Source organism: Rhinopithecus bieti, unplaced genomic scaffold (genome assembly GCF_001698545.2).
Source record: "Rhinopithecus bieti isolate Rb0 unplaced genomic scaffold, ASM169854v2 scaffold_57534, whole genome shotgun sequence".
Classification (NCBI taxonomy): domain Eukaryota; kingdom Metazoa; phylum Chordata; class Mammalia; order Primates; family Cercopithecidae; genus Rhinopithecus; species Rhinopithecus bieti.
The window spans coordinates 502,282-525,490 of NW_016823089.1; the positions used below are offsets into that span (position 1 = coordinate 502,282).

Consider the following 23,209-nt stretch of genomic DNA (forward strand, 5'->3'; position numbering starts at 1 on the left):
CAAAGTGCTGGGATTACAGGCATAAGCCACCACACCCAGTCGAGAATGATTTTTTGTCATTCTACTATTTGGTGTTTAATATGTTTTCTCGTTAAATCTGTTCAACAAACCTGAGAGGCAAATACAATATTTATTTATGAGGAGAGAGGTTCAGAAGGGTAAAGTGACCTGCTCAAAGTCACAGCTGGAAAGAGGTGAAGCCTTCAGCAAAAAAGCAAAACAACTCATTTCATTTTATCCTGTGAGCTGATAATGGAGGAAAAAGTATTTGGCAAGAAGGGGCAGGGAGGGGAACCTGGAGGAACTCCCTGCTCTTGAAGAATGAAAGGGAGGCTGGGAACTTGTCACTGAGGAACCCCTGGCATCCAAAGGGGTGACCCCAGTGTGTTCTTAATAGGAGCTGGGAACTGCCCCCACCCTTCTCTGTGCACCTCCCACCTCTTGCCTCTGGGAAGTCCTTGCCTGACTCTAACCTCAGTTCTGATGCTGTTCCCACCCTCTCAGGTCTCAAGCAGATCAATGCAATGCCACCTGGCCACTTGCTCTGCCTGCTGGGCCCGCAGCCGGCAGCCTGCCCGTCAGCCCTTGGGCCTGATCCCAGGCCGCCCCCAACCTGTAACCAGACACTATTTGCTTCCAGCAGGCACCCCGGAGCCCAGCTCCACACACCGTTCCTGGATCTCCTCTCCCCAGGTGGAGCGTGCCCCTGCCCAGTCCAGTGACCTTCGCCTGTTGGAGCCCTGGTTAATTTTTGCCCAGTCTGCCTGTTGTAGGGCTCCTCCCCTTCAGGGATATAAGCCCAACCTGGGGCTGCTCCATTCTCTGCCTGGCCTGAGGCTCCCCGAGCTGCCTCCCCACTGTCACCATGGCCAAGGGCTTCTACATTTCCAAGTCCCTGGGCATCCTGGGGATCCTCCTGGGCGTGGCGGCCCTGTGCACAATCATCGCACTGTCAGTGGTGTACTCCCAGGAGAAGAACAAGAATGCCAAGAGCTCCCTCGAGACCTCCACCACCCCGTCTGCCTCAGCCACCAGCAGCAACCCCACCTCGGCCACCACCAACCCCACCTCGGCCACCAACCCCACCTCGGCCACCACCAACCCCACCTCGGCCACCAACCCCACCTCGGCCACCACCTTGGACCAAAGCGTACCGTGGAACCGTTACCGCCTCCCCAACACGCTGAAACCCGATTCCTACCAGGTGACGCTGAGACCGTACCTCACCCCCGATGACAGGGGCCTATACATTTTTAAAGGCTCCAGTACTGTCCGTTTCACCTGCAAGGAGGCCACCGACGTCATCATCATCCACAGCAAGAAGCTCAACTACACCCTCAACCAGGGGCACAGGGTGGTCCTGCGTGGCGTGGGAGGCTCCCAGCCCCCCGACATCGACAGAACCGAGCTGGTGGAGCCCACCGAGTACCTGGTGGTGCACCTCAGGGGCCCCCTGGTGAAGGACAGCCAATATGAGATGGACAGCGAGTTCCAGGGGGAGTTGGCAGATGACCTGGCGGGCTTCTACCGCAGCGAGTACATGGAGGGCAATGTCAAAAAGTGAGTTCCGGCTGGGCTGCCCGGGGGGTGGATCCGAGGTGCTGAGGCAAGGCTGGATTCTGAGGGCCAAGGAAGCACTTAGCTTGCAGGCCTTTGAACACTGTGGAGCCCGAGGCTGGCCCATTGCTTCACCTGCAGCTGCTGGCAGAGCAGCTGCCAACGCACCAACCTGGGAGGGCTTCCCCACCCCTCACCAGGAAGCTGGGGATGAGGGACGGAGTGTCCCTTGAACAGGCAGGAAAACTGAGGCTCAGAGGAGAGAAACTCACCCAAGGTCCCTAAGAGCCTGCTGGCACCCCGAATCCAGAAGGATCCCCCATCTCCACCAGTCAGCTGGCCTGGCAGGGCTCTGGAGGCTCCTGGGGGAGGCGGGGGCAGGAGCAGGAGAAGGGGTTAGGCTGGGGTAGCCTTCCATGTACCCCTTTCCCTGCATGCCTGGTAGCATCCTCAGAACCGGCCCTGGCGTACCCTCTAACTTTCTGGTTGGGGCAGGGTGGTGGCCACAACGCAGATGCAGGCCGCAGATGCCCGGAAGTCCTTCCCATGCTTCGATGAACCGGCCATGAAGGCCGAGTTCAACATCACGCTTATCCACCCCAAGGACCTCATAGCCCTGTCCAACACGCTTCCCAAAGGTGAGTGGGCCCTGCCTGGTGCCACATGGCCAGGGGGCAGGCACCTTGGGGCTGGGGTACAGGGCAGGAGGATGCATCTTCACACACTTGCATACTCCCTGCCCAGGTCCCAGCACCCCACTTCCAGAAGACTCCAACTGGAATGTCACCGAGTTCCACACCACGCCCAAGATGTCCACATACTTGCTGGCCTTCATTGTCAGCGAATTCAACTATGTGCAGAAGCAGGCATCCAATGTCTTGGTATGAGGCTGGGCCCATCTCTCCTTCACCTGGGCTGGCCCTGGCTTGAGGGGTCTTCCTGTTCTCTTCATCCCTGTACCAGTTTCTGAATCATTAGGCCGGGGTTTGAATCCCAGCTCTGAGTGATTTCGGTCAAGTGCCTTGTTCTTTGGTTCTCCATTTCTGCACCTGAAAAGTGAAAACAATGATTTCTCCTCATGAAGGGAGTTCCTGACCCACCAGTACCAGACAGACGGTGGCTATGATGATTGGTATTCTCCAAAGACCCTTCTCTAGGACCCACAGCTTCCAGGCCCCCCTAGTGTTCCCCTCTGCTGACCAGGTCTCTAGGTTTAGCTTGATTGGCCCCCAGCCCTGGCCCATTGGGGATCCCCCCCAGCCCACTGGGCCCTGGGACCCAGCCCACCTGCCCCAGGATCAAACTGGGGCCCCTGGCCTGCTTCTTCCTCACACCTTCCAGATCCGGATCTGGGCCCGGCCCAGTGCCATTGCGGCAGGCCACGGCGATTATGCCCTGAACGTGACAGGCCCCATCCTTAACTTCTTTGCCGGTCATTATGACACACCCTACCCACTTCCAAAATCAGGTGAGTGGGGGTCCTCGAGAAGGGAGGCAGTGGTTGGAATTTCACTCCCGGAGGCCATCCTGCCAATGGCCTCGCCTCCCCAGACCAGATTGGCCTGCCTGACTTCAATGCCGGCGCCATGGAGAACTGGGGACTGGTGACCTACCGGGAGAACTCCCTGCTGTTCGACCCCCTGTCCTCCTCCAGCAGCAACAAGGAGCGGGTGGTCACTGTGATTGCTCACGAGCTGGCCCACCAGGTAGACCCCCATCTCGGGGAGTGCAGAGAATGAAACAGGGGCTCCAGGAGGAGAGGGTGCAGGTCCAGGCTCTGTCCCAGGCTGCTGAGAAGGGAGGAGGGTGCCACTTGGCAGGGCAGCAGGAAGGGGTCACGATGGGGTTGGTGAAGTCCGCACTGTGCCTGGCAGGTGGCCAGCCCTGGGGAGGGTAGTTCTGGGGACTCTCAGTGCCCAGCCTGGGCATGGCTTGCCCAGCTGACCCCTCCCCCCCGCAGTGGTTCGGGAACCTGGTGACCATAGAGTGGTGGAATGACCTGTGGCTGAACGAGGGCTTTGCCTCCTACGTGGAGTACCTGGGTGCTGACTATGCGGAGCCCACCTGGAACTTGGTGAGCAGCTGCCCTGGGGTCCAGTGCGGGGGTCGTGGAGGAAGACCTGGGCCACCACTACCAGGCCAGACTCCTGATGGCCCTGGGGAATTTGCAGAAAGACCTCATGGTGCTGAACGATGTGTACCGCGTGATGGCCGTGGATGCACTGGCCTCCTCCCACCCACTGTCCACTCCTGCCTCGGAGATCAACACGCCGGCCCAGATCAGTGAGCTGTTTGACTCCATCTCCTACAGCAAGGTGCAGCCCGCTCCTCGAGGGGTACAGGGAGGGAGGTGGGGACTTGGCCTGGAGGGGCCTCGTTGAAGCTGGGGTCTGGGGGCACAGGGTCCTGGTGGCTCAGCACAGCCTTCTGAGCGTCCCCTACCCCCCCTCCCCAGGGCGCCTCAGTCCTCAGGATGCTCTCCAGCTTCTTGTCCGAGGATGTATTCAAGCAGGGCCTGGCAGTGAGTACTGCACCCTGGGCCAGCCATGAGGGTGGGTCTCCTTCTGCCCCTGGCCCTTGACCTGGGCCTCAGCCCACCACAGAGGGGGAACCTGGGGGGCTCCAGCTGTGCCCTCACTGTGCCCCGTCTTTCCACAGTCCTACCTCCACACCTTTGCCTACCAGAACACCATCTACCTGAACCTGTGGGACCACCTGCAGGAGGTCAGTAGCAGCCAGCCCCTCCACAGCCATCCTGTTGGGGTCTTGAGATGCTGAAGGTGCCTGGGGGCAGCACGTGTATAAGTGACCAGCCCTGCAGGGTGGATGGAGCCTCCGTTGCTCCTCCCTATAGTGGGCACCAGGATGGCTCCTTGCAGGAGGTGTCTGAGTGAGGCCGTGGTCCAGGCCCTGGCCGGCATCTGACCTCAGGCTACAGTGGGCTCCTTGTTGGGAGCTGTAGAGCCCCTTCCTGGTGGTGAGGAAATTGCCCTCATGGTTCCCAAGTCCAAACCCGCCTCTGCCTGGAACTCTGGAGCTGGGCATTCAATCGTCTCCCACTCCTGGTTGCCCTGTGCCCCCGCTGGCACCTTCCGGGCACGTCTCTGAACACAGCTCCACCCTCAGCAGGAACTCTGCCCTCTGCCCCTGCCCCGCCTTGAGTTCCTCTCCATTAGACCCCGCACAGTCCCAGTGTGTGGGGCAAACCCTCAGACTGCCTGCACCCTCCTGCCTTCCCCCAGAGGCCACCGCTCCTCCGCCTCCCCCGGGGTTGGAGTCCACCTGCTCTCCATCCTGCCCCCATCATTTCTGCTCTCTGACAGCTGCCCCCCACCCCTTCCCTGCAGCCCTGCCCAAGGCCAGCCTCTTCAGCCAGAGGACAGACATGCCCTCTCCTCACCGACAGCCCCTCCAGAGTTCTGGGCCCCAAATTCCCATCCAGCTTCTCCCCTACTGTTGCTGCTGCACTTTCAGTCCGGGCCAGTCTCACTGGGGAAGCGAGACCCAGGTTCTTGTCATCACAGAGTCACAGCTGGGGTCCAGGTCCCTGCTGGGCAATTTCCAACCCCCCAACCCCAAGATGCTGCTGACAAAATGACAGTCATTGCCTGGGTCTCCCCCACTGCCTTCCTTGACCTGCCCCAACTTCCCCTCTGCATTCCCTCTGAAGCCAACCTCTCCTCCCTTCCCTCCCTCCCTCTCACTCCTCTTTCCTGAGCCCCTCGGCCCTCCTGAGCCGCTCGGGCCCGCGGCCCTCAGCTGGTTCCTCCCCACATGCTCTTCTGCCCTGTGTGGCCCTGTCCTTAGGTGATTCCTTTCTTCAGTTATTAACAAATGATGTTGGCTTTCTGTTGTGATGACAAAGGCAATGCAGGTACATGAGCGAAGATCCAAACAACAGTGCCCCTGAGCCCCGCCCCACACCCCAGTACGAGTGCACCTCCCTCATGCGACCCCCAGGGCCCCATCCCCCGCCCCTACCTGTGACACCCGAACACTGGCTTTCCCTCATCTCTTCTCTTTCTTGTCATCCTCCCAGTGTTGTTCAGGAAGAGCCATGGGCATCCTGGGCATGTCCTCCCTGACATACACACCTCAGGGTGGACCACAGAATGGGGGGCCATATAGATTTGCTGGGAAGTTCTCCAGCTCGTCCAGCACCGAGCAGCTGAGGAAAGGCAGAGCTGGATGGGACCCTAGCTTCCAGCTCCCAGCCCAGTGCCCTTCCCAGACCTCCCATACAAGTGGCCCCCCGGGGTCAAGGCGAGAATCTGCAGGGGATGCCCTGGATGGCAGGGACTAGGGGGTGGCAGCCCACTGATGGCTACGCCCTCTCACTCCACCCACAGGCTGTGAACAACCGGTCTGTCCAACTCCCCACCACCGTGCGCAACATCATGGACCGCTGGACCCTGCAGATGGGCTTCCCGGTCATCACGGTGGATACCAGCACAGGGACCCTTTCCCAGGAGCACTTCCTCCTTGACCCCGATTCCAATGTTACCCGCCCCTCAGAATTCAAGTGAGCAGATGGGGTCACTGAGGCATGGTCAGGTGGGTGGGATAGAGGACAGTTACTAAGGGACCATAGTAGGACTGGCCTCCTGTGGTCCCAGCCCCAGCCAATGTAGACAAACCCTCTCTCCAGGGCCAGCAGATCAGGGGCACTCGGTGCCAGAGTTGGGCAGAAGCTGGGAACCTGGACAGCTGCTCCTCACTGGCAGTGACCACACTGCTGTCTCTCATCACCTCTGGGTCTTTAATTGCAGTTACCTGTGGATCGTGCCTATCACATCCATCAGAGATGGCAGACAGCAGCAGGACTACTGGCTGATGAATGTAACAGGTAATCTAGCCCTACCTTTGTGGGCAGCAGCCCCCACCCCATACTCCTAGCTCCTGGCCCATGTTCTGAGGGCTGTGATGGGCCATTCCATTCCATTCAATAAATGGAGTTGACTTCTTTGGTTCCAGTCTGCACTTTGCTGCTGCCTTGCTGTGTGACTCTGGACAAGTTACCATCACTCTCTGGTCTCTAGTTCCTCATCTATAAAATGAGGCTAAGAGCAATATTCCATTGGTTATGTGAGGATTAAAGGAGAGAATCCTAGGCCGGGCACGGTGGCTCACGCCTGTAATCCCAGCACTTTCAGAGGCTGAGGCGAGCAGATCACCTGGGGTCAGGAGTTCGAGACCAGCCTGACCAACATGGAGAAACCCTGTATCTACTAAAAATACAAAATTAGCCTGGTGTGGTGGCGCATGCCCATAATCCCAGCTACTCAGGAGGCTGAGGCAGGAGAATTGCTTGAACCTGGGAGGTGGAGGTTGTAGTGAGCCAAGATTGCACCATTGCACTCCAGCCTGGGCAACAAGAGCGAAACTCTGTCTCAGAAAAAAAAAAAAAAAAAAAAGTCCACATAAAATGCTTAAAGTAGTGCCTGGCACATGTTATGAGTAGCCCTACTCAGCCAGGCACTGAGGAAGCAAAGGGCATGACAAGTCATCCTCTGCCTTGGCCAAGGCTACAGATGAAGGAGGGCAAGAAGTTGGAGGCAATCTAGTGCTGTGCTGAGTGCTTTCAGAGTCTATGGTTGGGGCGAGTGAGGCATGGGGACATGGAGCCAGGAATAAGGGAGATTCAAGTTTATCAGAGAGGTCAGGGAGGGCTTCCCAGAGGAGATGAGCTGAGTCTTAGAGGAAGAATAGGAATCAGGCAGGCTAATGTGGCAGAGAAAAGAATTCCAGGCAGAGGAGATAGCAAGTGCCAGGGATAGAGGTAGGAGAGAGTGTGGGGACTGAGTGTGGCTAGGGCACAGGTGTGCTTGCAAGCGATAAAGCTGGTCCCCAAGGGCCCCAGGGTCTGCAGGAGACAGTGGATGGGGCAGGTGGGAAATGAGCAACCTATTGGCCCTGACCTCTGACTGCTGCAACAAAGTATGGGAGGAGCGAGGGAGGAGGGAGACCCACAGGGAGAAGGGGCACTAAGCCCCAGGAAGAGACAGCAGCACCGGGGGACTGGGTGAATGGGAGGGGAAGGGAGAGGAGGAGCTGCCTGTGGTTCCCACTTGGGTGACAGGTGTGATGGAGTGTGGAGGAGGGCAAGGAGGAAGAACAGCCTGGGTTGCTGAGTGTGAGCGGCCTGGCAGCTGGCCTGGCTGTGCAGAGCCTGGGGAGGCAGGGCAGGTGCTGAGGTTTGGAGTGGCATGCCATCCTCATGGGCTTATGGTCTGTGAAGCCACTGGCAGCCCAGTTCTTCACCCCTTCTTTCTCCACCCTTAGTGTCACCCCAGAAGCTTGAGGGTGAGATGGTGCCAGGCTGCAGGGGCAGCTGCTCTTACAAGAGGTCCAGGTGTCAGCCCATGGCCTCTGAGCAGCCCTGCCCAGGTCTCATCCCTCTCCACAGCCCAGAACAATCTCTTCAGAACATCAGGCAGTGAGTGGGTCCTGCTGAACCTCAATGTGACGGGCTATTACCAGGTGAACTACGACGAAGAGAACTGGAGGAAGATTCAGACTCAGCTGCAGACAAACCACTTGGTGGGTATCTGCCACCCCTCGCCCTGCCCCCTGTCCCAGGACAGGCCCCAGACTGCAAGGCCTGCTACCCACAGCCAACCCATGGTCACATGCTGTGCTTCGCATTCTAGGCCATCCCTGTCATCAATCGGGCACAGATCATTAATGACGCCTTCAACCTGGCCAGGTGAGTGCTCTCGCCTTCCTGGCTCAGCTGCAGAAGCTCGTGACTTCAGCAAGTCGGAGTCCGCAACGAGGGCCCCTGCTCCTCCTGTTGCCCTTACCGTATGCCAGGCGCTGTGCAGTGAGCTCCTGCGCTCCCTGGACGTCCCTCCCCCGGTCCCCACACACCCATTTCACAGATAAAGAATGTGACATCTTGCCCAAAGTCACACAGTAGTTCATGACAGCCAGACAGAGGCTTGTCCAACTCCAAAGCCGTGCTCTACTCCACAGCACCAAGCTTTTTTGTTTTCGTTTTTGATTTTTTTCTTTTTGAGATGGAGTCTCGCTCTGTTGCCCAGGCTGGAGTACAGTGGCACGATCTCAGCTCACTGCAGCCTCCACCTCCCAGGTTCAAGTGATTCTCTGCCATAGCCTCCCAAATAGCTGCACCATCACACCCAGCTAATTTTTGTATTTTTAGTAGAGACAGAGTTTCATATCATGTTGGTCAGGCTGGTCTCGAACTCCTGACCTTGTGATACACCCGCCTCGGCTTCCCAAAGTGCTGGGATTACAGGCATGAGCCATCGTACCCAGCCATGCCCCCCCACCCCACCCCCTTTTTTTTTTTTCTGAGATAGAGTCTTGCTCTGTCACCCAGGCTGGAGTGCAGTGGCGTGATCTTGGCTCACTACAACCTCCGCCTCCTGGGTTCAAGCAATTCTCCCTTCTCAGCCTCCTGAGTAGCTGGAATTAAAGGCATGTGCCAACATGCCCGGCTAATTTTTGCATTTTTAGTAGAGATGGGGTTTCACCATGTTGACCAGGCTGGTCTCAAACTCCTGGCCTCAGGTGATCCACCCGCCTTGGCATCCCAAAGGGCTGGGATTATAGGTGTTAGCCACCGTGCCCAGCTGCACCAAGCTTTTCCTGAAGGCTGACTGTGCCAGGCCACTGTTCTAGGTGCCAAAAATCTGGGCTTTACAGGGCAGAAGGGATGCATCATGGATAAACAGGTACTTATTGAGCACCTACTCGGCTTGGGGTGAGGTACTCTAAGCTCTTGGACATGAGTGATGTCACCCATAGACAAGGACATTTGTGAGCTAAATGTGTACAGAAGGCAGGGGGAAGAGGAGAAAGAAAGGCCTAGAGTGCCCAGAAAGTAAGAAGAGATGGGCAGAGTTAAGAACACGGGTTTCTTGCCCTTTTGAATCTCAGCTCTGTCTCTTGTGAGGTGCGTGACCTTGGGCAAGTCAGTTCACTTCTCTGAGCCTCAGTTTCCTCATCTGTAAAATGGGGATAATAAGCAAGGGAGGAGGACTGGCAATGGGTGAGGATGGGGCCTTGTTTGTGGCACCACCCAGTAGCCATGTAGCTCCTTTTCCATGGCAAATGCCTGAGCTGGTTCAGTTGGGAATCTGGGACCTCAGGCTCCAGGGGCGGATACAGGGGACCTCAGGGTGTGGAGCATCTTTGAGGGCCTGGGCTGGGGTTCCTAGTCTGTGGCTGGGCTGGGTAGGGTGCTTTACTTGGGCCCCTCTGTTTATTCCCAGTGCCCGTAAGGTCCCTGTCACTCTGGCGCTGAACAACACCCTCTTCCTGATTGAAGAGACAGAGTACATGCCCTGGGAGGCTGCCCTGAGCAGCCTGAGCTACTTCAAGCTCATGTTCGACCGCTCCGAGGTCTATGGCCCCATGAAGGTATGGAGGTGCATGGCAGGGTTCAAAAACCAGTTCTCCCCAGTGCCTGAAAGTGCACTATTAGGAAGTTAATAGACTATTGCTTATTGGGCTCCTGGTCAGGGAACCTTCAAAAGCAAAACAAAAAACCAAAAAAAAAAAAGAAAGATTGCCTTGTCAGGTTCTCTCCTGAGAGCACATAGGTGAAAGAGTGAGATGGACGGACATAAGGTGAGTGAGCAGGCACTGAGGAGGTGAGGAGGCTGTGTGGGGCAAAAAAATAAAGGTCGTGGAGAATTCAGCAAAGTTTGTTGACTTGAAATATAGAGAATTAATGCTTTCAGAAGGCACAGAAAAGGCCACCATGCTGAGGGCCAGAAGACTTGTCTTTTGCCAGCTGTGTGGCCTTGGGCAACCCTTTCTCAGACCCAGTTAACTCCTCTGTAAGATGGGCAGGCCTCTACCTGCCCGGCCAGCCCACTTGCGCTATGAGGGAGATGTGGGTATTGGCTACTTTGGAGTATTTTAATGCTGAGCATAGGGGCCTACTTGAGGGCTGAGGCTCCCACTTGGGAGACCAAAAGGAAACTCAAGCTTATTCTGGATGAATAAGCTACACCCATAGGATGCTCACTGCAGCAGTTTATAAAAGACAAAAAGCAAACAAAACACAAATACTTAAATGTCTAAAGGCTGAAGATTGGTTAAACTGTAGAATATTCATTTGAGGGTGTAATATGCAGCCATTAAATCATGCTTGAAGAGATCTTTTTTCATTAAAAAATATTCAATTATTGGGCTGGGCACAGTGGCTCACGACTGTAATCCTAGCACTTTGGGAGGCTGAGGCAGGTGGATCATGAGGTCAGGAGATCAAGACCATCCTGGCTAACAGGGTGAAACCTCATCTCTACTAAAAATACAAAAAATTAGCCAGGCGTGGTGGCAGGCACCTATAGTCCCAGCTACTCTGGAGGCTGAGGCAGGAGAATGGCATGAGCCTGGGAGGCGGAGCTTGCAGTGAGCCAAGATGGTGCTACTGCACTCCAGCCTGGGTGACAGAGCAAGATTCCATTTCAAAAAAAAAAAAAGTTCAATTATCTTTTAATTAATATCCATTATGGTAAATGAGATATTTTGGTAAATGAAGTTTCAACCCTCTTACCTGCCTTCCCCACATTCCCCCATCCTCCTAATGTAGTTAAATCATAATATTTGGTCAAATCAGTGTTAGGCATTTGCTTTATTGTGATTATCTAAATAGCATTCTCTGCTGAGCCGTGTAGAGTACTATGTTTATGTTTCCTTTTTTGTACACAGTTACAAATGTATCACACAATAGGTCAAGTTTTTGTTTGTTTGTTTGTTTATTTGTTTGTTTAGAGACAAGGTCTCACTCTCTTGCCCAAGCTGGAGTGCAGCAGTGCAATCACGCTTCACTGCATCCTCAAATACCTAGGCTCAAGGGATCCTTCTGCCTCAGTCTCTCCAGTAGCTGGGACCTCAGATGTGTACCACCATGCCCAGCTATTTTTAAAATTTTTAATTTTTTTGTAGAGATGGGATCTTTCTGTATTGGCCAGGATGGTCTGGAACACCTGGCTTCAAGCAGCCCTCCCTCCTTGGCCTCCCAAAGTGTTAGGATTACAGGCATGAGCCACTGTGCCCAGCCCAGTTTTGAAACTGAACTCTTCCTGGAGTCCTATTCTGCCTGCTCTCTTCCAGAGCTGCCACACAGCTCCCATGCTTGGAGGTGCCTCCTTCTACTGTGTTTTCTGCATCCCACAGATTCTTTCTTGATTTTTTTTCCTCTCATAGGGGAGTACATCTTCCAGGAGTTTTTGAGAAAGTGTTCATGAGACGTGGCTTTTCTGGGGTAGATCATCTGAAATGTCTTTACTCCACTCTCACACAGGATTGAGCATTCAGCTGAGTTTAGAAGTTTCAAGATGGGAAATTATTCCTCTGAATGTTTAAGGTCTTGCTACACTGACATCAGGCTTGTCGTGTTGCTGATGAGATGCCCAGAGCCATTCTTATTTCCAGTTATTTGAATGTGACTAGTTTTCCTCCCTTCTGGAAACTTTGGGAGCGTCTCTCAGTCCTGGTGGACCTTGGTTTGGGCCTCTTCTCCATCTACATTTTCCAATCAGGACTGGCATTCACATCATCTAGTATTGGAAGATTTTGTATTGTTTCTTTAAACTTTATTCCCCTCCTTTTTTCCAGTTATCTCTTTCTGGAACCCCTATAAATCCAGCTTATTTTTCTTGCTTTCATCCTCTAGTTTTCTTTTCTCTTCTGTTTTCCAGCTTGTTGACTTTTGTTCTGCCCCTGGGAGGTTCCCTAGCTTTGTACACCACCTCACCTAGAAATTGTTTTCATTTCTTCTGTCATATTTTTAAATTTCCAAGTGCTCTTTCTGATTCCAGCATCCTATGCAATATCTTCTCTTCACTCTCGGAGGATATTTATTACAGGCTCTTATGAAGTTTTCTTTTTTTTTTTTTTTTTTTTTTTTTTTTTTTTCCATTGACTTGTTTCCTCTTGAGTTTTGTGTTTGTTTTGGCCTCTTTTCAAGTTGGAGGCTGAGCCACCCCTTTGGATTTGAGAGGAATACAAACAAAATGTGACTGGAAGCTCCATGAGAAGGTGGAGTGTGTTGTCTGGGGGATCTCATTGCGAGGTGACTGGGTGGCCAAGTAACTCTTCAAAAATTAGTATCCATGGGTTTGTTCTCTCAAGACCATGCAGTTTTTCCAGAGAGTGAGCTTCTGTCTTGTGCAATGAGGCTGGTAGTACCCCATTCTGGGACACAGGAGGGAGGGGAATTGGGGTGCCACCTCTCAGTATGGAAACTTTCACCTCTGACCCTCTTTGCAATCCAGCAACCCTCCCACTGTGGTCTGGTGACCCCACTTTCTGAGCCTCCTGGTTCAATCTCTCTCATGGGGGTGGTGAGGGGTACTGCCCTCTACAAGGAGGGAAGTGGGACTTGGGGGTTGAATGACTCCTTCTGTAGACTTTGACTTCATCTTCCTGTTTGCAGTCTTCACCTCCCCTCTGTCCCTTGCTGACTTGTCCCTTTAATTTTTATTTATTTATTTATTTATTTATTTATTTATTTATTTATTTTTGAGACAGAATCCTGCTGTCACCCAAGCTGGAGTGCAGTGGCCCGATCTTGGCTCACTTCATCCTCCACCTCCTGGATTCAAGCAATTCTCCTGCCTCAGCCTCCTGAGTAGCTGGGATTACAGATGCCCGCCACCATGCCTGGCTAATTTTTGTATTTTTAGTAGCTTTGGGGTTTTACCATGTTGGCCAGGCTGGTCTCAAACTCCTGACCTCAGGTGATTCCGCCTCCCAAAGTGCTGGAATTACAGGCATGTGCCACCATGCCTGGCCTTGTCCCTTTCTGAGTCTTGTCACAGCAAGTTCCTTTGCTTCTGTCTCCCCTTCTGCAGATTCTCAGTTGCAAATTCTCCCACTCTGCCAAGCCTGGTACATCTCCCTTTCTGCGCGTCCCAGCTGCCTAAACTATGTTGACCTTGCATCTCCTGTTGCCTCTGCTGTTCTTTGTTATTGGGGGTTTATTCCTCTTACATTTGGATGTGGATCCAGGTGGGCACAGAAATCAACCCGCATGTCAAACCAGAGTCCACAAAGGATTGTACTAGCATGGGGTGGGGCTTACACTACAATGTTAGGAGAAAAAAGCCATGTGCAGAATATGCTAAGTAACAAAGAGAAAAGTATAGAAAAAAGAAGGTGTAAATGCACCAATGTTGAAACTATAGTTTTGGTGAGCTCCTGGGTGTGTTTTATTTTCTGCACAGGCTTCTCTGTGTTTTCTAAATTCCCCACAATAAGTCATGGAATTTGTTTTTTTTGTTTGTTTTTCTTTTGAGATGGAGTCGTGCTGTGTCACCTAGGTTGGAGTACAGTGGTGCGATTACAGCTCACTGTAACCTTCGCCTCCTGGGTTTAAGCGATTCTCCTGCCTCAGCCTCCCAAGTAGCTGGGATTACAGGTGTGTGCCACCACGCCAGGCTAATTTTTTTGTATTTTTAGTAGAAATGGGGTTTCACCATGTTACCCAGGCTGGTCTCGAACTCCTGGACTCAGGTGATCCACCCACCTCAGCCTCTCAAAGTGCTGGGATTACAAGTGTGAGCCACTGTGCCCGGCAAATCATGGAATATTTATGATTGTGAAGGGAAAACCCAACATTTTATATTAAGAAATGGTTACCCTTAGATAAAGAATATTGGAACTGACTAAGGCTTTAAGCAGAAAGAAACTCAGCTCAGTTATTTGAACTTTAGACTTCTATGGGCCCCTTTGAGCACTGTTTGGCCTCAGGTGAGGCCCTGACCTCTGACCTTTCTGCCACTGCCTGCCCCCCAACATCAGAGGCTCCGTGGGGCTCCAGGCAGGTCAGGCATGAATGTTTGATGCGATTCATGTTTTCTTTTCCCCAGAACTACCTGAAGAAGCAGGTCACACCCCTCTTCATTCATTTCAGAAATAATACCAACAACTGGAGGGAGATCCCAGAAAAGCTGATGGACCAGTGAGTGGGAGCTTTCATGGGTTTGGAGGTCCTGGGCACTTCAGAGAGTCACGATCAACATCCTGGCAGTGTTCTCTGCTGCAGCTTTCAATGCGCGGGCACCAGGCAGGGAGAGACCCTCACCCAGGAGCAGGGAGGCCCTGCCCTGAGGCTCCATGTGGCCTGTGGGCCCATCGGACCTCTTTATACAAAGACCCAAACTGAAACTCTGAGCTCATCCCACTGGCTTGAAGTTATATGGTTTCCAGGTGTTGAAACTGGGGCTGGAGCCTGTTCCTGCCCTTTTGGGTCTCTGGGCTGCTTTGGGGACCAAGGAACCTCAGGCCCAAGGCACAAAACACATACCGGGGGCCCAGAGGGCCAGTTAGGCCACAGAGCCTTAGGCAGGGTGCCGGCCTGGGATTGTGTGTCAAGAGGTGAATCTTGGCTGGAGGTGGCCAGGTGTGCTAACCGCGTGTCACCCCTGGGGCAGGTACAGCGAGATTAACGCCATCAGCACTGCCTGCTCCAATGGAGTTCCAGAGTGTGAGGAGATGGTCTCTGGCCTTTTCAAGCAGTGGATGGAGAACCCCAATAATAACCCGTGAGTGTCTCCCCTGCGCCTCCTCTGCCAGTCTTCATCTGCCCCCGACAGCCCTGCCCTCAGGAGACCCCTGTCCCACCCTCTCTGCTGCTGCTCCACATCTGACCTCCCTACACCACGCCAGGATCCACCCCAACCTGCGGTCCACCGTCTACTGCAACGCTATTGCCCAGGGTGGTGAGAAGGAGTGGGACTTCGCCTGGGAGCAGTTCCGAAATGCCACACTGGTCAGTGAGGCCGACAAGCTTCGGGCAGCCCTGGCCTGCAGCAACGAGGTGTGGATCCTGAACAGGTGAGTCCTGGGGCAAGGTGGGAATGTGAGAGCCCCCTCCCCACCTGGAGAACCAGGCAGGTCTCCACACTCCTTGCCAGATCCTTCACGTGACCCTCAGACCTGTTAAGGTGGAGGCAGTATTTCCAGAGCAATTGGTGCAGACGAGAAGCTTTAATAAGTGATAGAGACGAGATCCGGATCAGGTCTGGGTCCATGTCTTCTGCTCCTAGCTGCTGTGGCCCCTTAGCCTTTACCTAACAACAACTCGTGTCCCCTTCTGTCAAAGGCTCTGGCATAGCTAGACTTGGGTCCTTTCAAACGTCCAGCTGGGCACTCCCTCAAGCCCTTGGATGAGGGTCCCCACCTCCCACCATGTGCCTCATATGCCATCACCTGGATGCAGTAAAGAAGAGCCACCCTTGGGCAGGGTGCAGTAGCTCACACCTGTAATCCCAGCACTTTGGGAGGCTGAGGTGGATGGATCACCTGAGGTCAGGAGTTCGAGACCAGCTTGGCCAACATGGAGAAACCCTATCTCTACTAAAAATACAAAAATTAGCTGGGCGTGATGGCACATGCCTATAATTCCAGCTACCCGGGAGGCAGGATAATCAGTTGAACCCCGCAGGGGAAGGTTGCAGTGAGCCCAAATCGCTTCACTGCACTCCAGCCTGGGCGACAGAGTGAGACTCCATCAAGCAAGCAAGAGAGAGAGAGAGAGAGGAAAGAAAGGAAAGAAGGACGGGCGGAAGGAAGGAAGGAAGGAGGGAGGGAGGGAAGGAGGGAAGGAAGGAAGGAAGGAGAGAGTAAAACTTGAAAGCTTCAAAATTTTTTTAAAAAATGCAAAAAGAAATATTGTAAATAAGTTTAAGAAGCCTGCTTNCCCCAACTTATTTTCAGTTGTTTATAAAATGATGAGTTTTGATTCTTTTTTTTTTTTTTTTTTTGAGGTGGAGTCTCACCCTGTCGCCAGGCTGGGGTTCAGTGGTGCAATCTCAGCTCCCTGCAAACTCTGCCTCCTGGGTTCAAGTGATACTCCACCCTTAGCCTCCTGGGAATACAGGAGCACGCCACCACGCCTAGCTAATTTTTTGTATTTTTAGTAGAGACGAGATTTCACCATGTTGGCCATGGTGGTCTCGATCACTTGACCTCGTGATCTGCCCGCCTCGGCCTCCCAAAGTGCTGGGATTACAGGTGTGAGCCACCACACCTGGCCTTGATTCATTTTAATAGCTATTTCACCTTTACTCTGTTAGTTTATATTCTATTATAAAATCTTTCAAGATGCAAAGCCTGAAGCCACAAAAAACATTTATCATTAAAAACTGGAAATCATAGCACACATCCTATTGATCCAGTTGATTTTCAAAAGTTGTGCTCTTTATGAAATTAGCAGTAGCTGACTCAGCATCTGGCCCTCTTAGGTACCTGAGCTACACCCTGAACCCCGACTTAATCCGGAAGCAGGATGCCACCTCTACCATCATCAGCATTACCAACAACGTCATCGGGCAAAGTTTGGCCTGGGACTTCGTCCAGAGCAACTGGAAGAAGCTCTTTAATGAGTGAGTCTGTGGAGTGGGTGTCAGGCATAGCGAGCACGGAGGCTGGGGCCCCAAGGGGTGGTCTGTGCACGTAAGACACGCCGGGGGCACTGCCCAGGAGTGGACAAAAATCAGCCAAGCCTGGGGCTAGGGTGGGGCAGGAATGGAAAGACAAGCTGGGGTACGGGCCGTCCCTTTTCCCATTTGGAAGGAAAAAGAGAGGGGAGTGAGGAACTCGGCAGTCAGAGCTGTGTTCAAGCTGTGACTCCCCCATGTCCTAGTGGGGTCTTCCAGGGCGTGTCATTCCATCTCCTCTATAATCATGGCTCCCTCTCCAGTAGGTGTGAGGATGAGCCTCCTTAGTTCCCGGCCTCCCTCACAGTTCACCTCTCTCCCTCCTTGCAGTTATGGTGGTGGCTCGTTCTCCTTCTCCAACCTCATCCAGGCAGTGACACGACGATTCTCCACCGAGTACGAGCTGCAGCAGGTAAGAAGTCATCCCCCAGCCCTGGGCTCTGCCTACTTCCTTCGCAGGCCAAAGGGGCACTGCATTCTTCCCCAACAGTGGCCCTGAGGGAGCACAGGCTCCACGCCGCCAGGCCTTCCTCATTTACAGAGGAAGCCGAGTAGCCAGACTTTGGAAGTGTTGGTAATTCAATTTTAAAAAAAAATTCATCTAGGCCGGGCGCAGTGGCTCAAGCCTGTAATCCCAGCACTTTGGGAGGCCGAGACGGGCGGATCACGAGGTCAGGAGATTGAGACCATCCTGGCAGACACGGTGAAACCCCGTCTCTACTAAAAAATACAAAAAAACTAGCTGGGCGAGGTGGCGGGCGCCTGTAGTCCCAGCTACTCGGGAGGCTGAGGCAGGAGAATGGCGTAAACCCTGGAGGCGGAGCTTGCAGTGAGCCGAGATCTGGCCACTGCACTCCAGCCTGGGCGACAGAGCAAGACTCTGTCTCAAAAAGAAAAAAAAAATTCATCTTGGGATTTTCGTATAGGCACAAAAGGAAAGAGTGGTATAAGGAACCTCCGTGTACCCATTACCCAGGTTCAACAATTATCAACATTTTGCCAGTACTCTTTCTGGGCGGGCAATTTTAAAGCAAATCACTGACACTATGTAATTTTACCTCTAAATAATTTAGTCTTATTTTTTTTTTTTGAGACTGAATCTCACTCTGTCATGCAGGCTGGGGTGGTGCAGTGGTGCGATCTCGGCTCACTGTAACCTCCGCCTCCGAGGTTCAATTAATTCTCCTGCCTCAGCTTCCCAAGTAGCTGGGATTACAAGCATGCGCCACCACATCTGGCTATTTTTTGTATTTTCAGTAGAGACGGGGTTTCACCATGTTGGCCAGGCTGGTCTCGAACTCCTGACCTCAAGTGATCCACCCACCTCAGCCTCCCAAAGTGCTGAGATTACAGGCATGAGCCACTGCACCCAGCAATAAAGGCATTCTTAAAACATAATCACACTGTCCTTAGCAAACCCAGGAAAATGACTATCTTCTTACTATCATCTTATACCCAAGACATATTCAAATTTTCTGAGTTGTTTATAAAAGGTCTTTTTACAATTGATATATGTGTTTGAATTAGAAGCTTGACAAACTCAACTTGGATTTAGTTTGTCTTTTTTAAAAATTGAGATGTAATTCACTGGGCATGGTGGCTCACGCCTGTAGTCCCAGCACTTTGGGAGGCTAAGGTGGGTGGATCATCTGAGGTCAGGAGTTCCAGACCAGCTTGGCCAACATGGTGAAACCCCGTCTCTACTAAAAATACAAAAATGAACTGGGTGTGGTGGGGGGGTCCCTGTAGTCCCAGCTACTTGGGAGGCTATGGCAGAAGAATTGCCTGAATCACCAGGAGGCAGAGGTTGCAGTGAACCAAGATTGAGCCACTGCACTCCAACCTCGGTGACAGAGTGAGACGCTGTCTTAAAAAAAAAAAAAAAAAAAAAAAAATTGATATATAATTCATGAACCATCAAACTCACCATTTTAAGTGGTTTTCAGTATACTAACAAGGTAGGGTGGGTGGGGTGCTTCATGACTGTAATCCCAGCACTTTGGGAGGCCAGTGCAGGAGGATCCCTTGAACCCAGGAGTTTGAGACCAGCCTGGGCAATCTCGTAAGATCTCATCTCTAAATAAATAAATAAATAAATAAATAAATACAAAAGTTAGCTGGGCATGGTGGTGCATACCTGTAATCCTAGCTACTTGGGAGACTGAGGTGAGAGGATCGCTTGAAGCAGGAAGGCAGAGGTTGCAGTGAGCCGAGATGGTGCCACTGCATTCCAGCCTGGGTGACAGAGCAAGACCCTGTCTCAAAAAACCAAAACCAAACAAACAAACAAACAAACAAAAATACATGGTACAACCATCACTACTGTCTAATTCCAGAACATTTTTATTACACCAAAAAGAAACCTCGTACTCATTAGCAGTCACTCCTCATTCCTACCTGGTCCCCTCAGCCCCTGGCAACCACTAATATACTTTCTGTCTCTATGGATTTATTACCTATTCTGGAGGTTTCATAACATGGAATCATAGATACATGACCTTTTTGTGTCTGTCTGCCTTCTTTCACTTAGTATAATGTTTTCAAGATTCATGCATATGGTAGCAGGGATCATTCCTTTTTATGACTGAATAATGTTCCATTGCATGGATGTACCACATTTTGTTTTCAGCTCATCATTGATGGTCATTTGGGTTGTTTCAGTCTTCTGGCTATTATGAATATCATGGACCTTCACGTGCAAATTTTGTGCAAACATGTTTTAATTTATCTTGGGTATACACCTCGGAGCAGAATTGCTGGGTCATTTGGTTACTCTGTGTTTAAACTTTTTGAGAAACTGACAAAATGTTTTCCAAAGCAAGGGTACCATTGTCCATTACTATTAGCAATGTATCATATGAGGGTTCTAATTGCTCTATGTCTACACTTAATCTCCCTTTCCCCCCCTTTTTTAGTATAGTCATCTAGTGGGTAGGAAGTGGTATCATTATGGTTTTCAGTTGTATCTCCCTAATGAGTAATTACATGATGTTGAATATTTCATGTGCTTACTGGCCTTATACACATTTGTATATCTTTGCATAAATGGTTAAAACTATTTTTCTTTTCGAGAGAGGGTCTTACTATGTTGCCTAGGCTGTCCTTAAATTCCTGGGCTCAAGCAATGCTCCCACTTCAGCCTTCTGAGCAGCTGGGATTACAGGCGTGTGCCACTGTGCCCAGTCTTTTGCTATTTTAAAATTGGGTTGTCTTTTTATTGTAAAAGTTCTTTATATATTCTGAATATTAGACTCTTATCAGAGATAGGGTTTGCAAGTATTTCTCCCATTCTATGAGACCTGTCACTCACTTGATAGGTCTTTTGATACCCAAAAGTTTTAAATCTTGATGAAATCCTATTTATCTGTTTTTTTTTTTCTTTGGTTGCTTATGCTTTATGCATCATATCTAAGAAACTATTGTCTAACCCCAGGTCATGAAGATTTATACTTATGTTTTTTTATTTCAAAAAAATTTTCAAACCCACAAAAGACTTGACAATGTTTTTTACTAAGCATTTTATTGGCTGGGCATGGTGGCTGATGCCTGTAATCCCAGCACTTTGGGAGGCCGAGGCAGGTGGATCATGAGGTCAGGAATTTAAGAACAGCCTGGCCAAGATGGTGAAACCCCATCTCTACTAAAAAATACAAAACTTAGCTGGGCGCAGTGGCAGGCGCCTGTAATCCCAGCTACTCAGGAGGCTGAGGCAGGAGAATTGCTTGAACCCGGGAGGTGGAGTTTGCAGTGAGCCGAGATCGCGCCCCTGTACTCTAGCCTGGGTGACAGAGCAAGACTCTGCCTCAAAAAAAAAAATTTTTTTTTATTATGTTTTCACTTAAATGTAGGCATTTGATCTATTTTGACTTAAATATTGATATGAGGTTGGTGTCCAATTTCATTTGTTTTGCATATGGATATCCAGTTGTCCAAGTCCCATTTGTTGAAAAGACTGTTCTCCCACTGAATGGTTTTGGCAACCTTGTTGAAAATCAATTGACTGTAAATGTAAGGGTTTATTTTTGGATTCTCAATTCTATTTCATTGATCTACATTTGTATTCTTATGCCTGCACCATACTGATTACTGATTACTGTAGTTTTGTAGTGAGTTTTAAAATTGGGAAGTGTGAGTCCTCCAATTTGCTTTTTTTTTTTTTTTGAGAAAGGGTCTCACTCTGTTGCCCAGGCTAGAGTACAGTGGTGAGATCACAGCTCACTGCAGCCTCAACTTCCCAGGCTCAGGTGATCTCTCCACCTCAACCTCCTGAGTAGCTGGGACTATAGGCACATGCCACCATGCCTGGCTAATGTTCTGTATTTTTCTGCAGAGACAGGGTTTCACCATCTTGCCCAGGCTGGCCAACTATGTTCTTTTTCAACACTGTTTTGGCTATTCTGGATCCCTTGTAATTTCTTATGCATTTTAGGATCACTTATCAATTTCTGCAAAAAAAAAAAGCAGTTAAAATTTTGATGGGATGACATTGAATCTCTAGACCACTATGGGGACTATAGGCATCTCAATAATACTAAATCTTCCAGTCCATGGACACAGATTTATCTGGGTCTTTTTTCTTTTTACTTAGGTGTTCTTTAATTTCTTTCAAAAATGTTTTGTAGTTTTCAGCATACCATTCTGGCACTCATTTTGTCAAATTTATTCCTAAATATTTCATTCTTGTTGATGCTATCGTACATGGAATTGTTTTCTTAATTTCATTTTCAGGTTTTTCATTGCTAGTGTATAGGAATACAATTGATTTTTGTGTATTGCTCTTGTATCCTGCAACCTTGCAGAAATCATTAGTTCTAATAGTTTTTTTAATGGATTCCTTAAAATTTTATGTGTGCAAACATGTCATACACATAGTTTTACTTCTTCCTTTCTGGATTCCTTTTATTTCATTCTCTTGGATGATTGCCTGGCTAGAACCTCCAGGACTGATAACTCTTCTAATCTGTAGGAGTACTTTTTTAAAAAAGCATTTATTTATTGAAGCAACTGGATCATTTGTGGTGTAGAAATTTCCACATTTTAGATTTGGCTGGTTGCTTCATTAGCCCCTCTCTGATGGGATTGATATTATAATGAAATATTACACATGAAGGCCAGAATCTATCTGAGCCAGGTTTTGCCTGCGATTGTCATTTTGCAACCTCTGTGTTGACAAGGACTTTGCCCAGGAACAAGGCGGACGTCCTCTCTATCCCTAGAACAGGTGGGGTCCCATCCATGGGGACTCTAAAGTGGGAGTGGGAAGCCAGAGGCCTGAGAGAGCTCCTCCTCAAGGCTGTATTAGGGACCCAGACGGGGCTGAGGATCTTTGTTTTTCTGGCAGCTGGAGCAGTTCAAGAAGGACAATGAGGAAACAGGCTTCGGCTCAGGCACCCGGGCCCTGGAGCAAGCCCTGGAGAAGACGAGAGCCAACATCAAGTGGGTAAAGGAGAACAAGGAGGTGGTGCTCCAGTGGTTCACAGAAAACAGTGAATAGTCCCCAGCCCTTGAAGTCACCCGGCCCCCATGCAAGGTGCCCACGTGTGTCCATCCCAGCAGCTGGTGGCAGGGCCTCCATTCCTGGAGCCCGAGACACCAGTGTCCTCCCCTCAAGGACAAAGTCTCAAGCCTACGTTCTCTCTGCCTGTGAACCAGGCTAGTTCCTGATGACCAGGTTGACTGAGCACCTCCCGGCCCCTGCCTGTCATGCCAACTCCGCCCTAGGCCTGGCATGGTGCCTGTCGCCCAGGGCCCTGGGGCTGATCTCAGGGAAGCCCAGCTCCAGGGCCAGATGAGCAGAAGCTCTCGATGGACAATGGACAGCCTTGCGGGGACCGCCCTGTACCCTCTTTCACCTTTCCCTAAGGACCCCAAATCTGAGGAATCAACAGGGCAGCAGATCTGTATATTTTTTTTCTAAGAGAAAATGTAAATAAAGGATTTCTAGATGAGTGAGACTCATTACTAAACTAAAGCAGGAGTGGGTCAGCACAGCGGCTGGGGAGGCCAGGTGGAGGGAAGCTGGGTGCATGCGGAGCATCGTGGAGCCTGGGACCCCAGAGCACAGGAGGGGAGTCGCGCCCAGCTTGCTGGCCCTTCCTGCAGGTGCCCTGCACCTATGCCTCCGTGTCTGCCTGCAGGACTCCGGGCTCCTTTTCATGCTCTATCAACTGAGCTAGCTGGGCAGTTTGCTGGTCTCCTTTTATCCCTATTCTGATGGCAGCTGGAGATGC

The 23,209-nt window shown here is 51.2% G+C and overlaps 1 protein-coding gene across 1 annotated transcript; it reads left to right on the top strand.

Moving 5' to 3' along the window:
- The first annotated feature begins 510 nt into the window (after positions 1 to 510).
- Positions 511 to 22,927, top strand: ANPEP (alanyl aminopeptidase, membrane). Its single transcript, XM_017861230.1, has 20 exons — positions 511 to 1,560; positions 2,053 to 2,195; positions 2,302 to 2,438; positions 2,899 to 3,025; positions 3,109 to 3,263; positions 3,518 to 3,631; positions 3,729 to 3,872; positions 4,013 to 4,078; positions 4,216 to 4,281; positions 5,907 to 6,079; positions 6,327 to 6,403; positions 7,964 to 8,097; positions 8,208 to 8,263; positions 9,798 to 9,945; positions 14,409 to 14,500; positions 14,973 to 15,083; positions 15,208 to 15,375; positions 16,785 to 16,925; positions 17,310 to 17,391; positions 22,321 to 22,927. The coding sequence occupies exons 1-20, from the start codon at positions 866 to 868 to the stop codon at positions 22,471 to 22,473; spliced, it is 2,982 nt and encodes a 993-aa protein (XP_017716719.1). The 5' UTR covers positions 511 to 865; the 3' UTR covers positions 22,474 to 22,927.
- Positions 22,928 to 23,209: the final 282 nt, after the last annotated feature.

What these genes read in the sequence shown, in the direction of transcription:
- ANPEP (XM_017861230.1), top strand. Translation starts at nt 866, where the DNA reads ATGGCCAAGGGCTTCTACATTTCCAAGTCCCTGGGCATCCTGGGGATC. An exon ending in AGCAGGCATCCAATGTCTTG is followed by an intron (nt 2,439 to 2,898) that starts GTATGAGGCTGG and finishes CACACCTTCCAG; the next exon opens with ATCCGGATCTGGGCCCGGCC. An exon ending in CGGAGCCCACCTGGAACTTG is followed by an intron (nt 3,632 to 3,728) that starts GTGAGCAGCTGC and finishes GGGAATTTGCAG; the next exon opens with AAAGACCTCATGGTGCTGAA.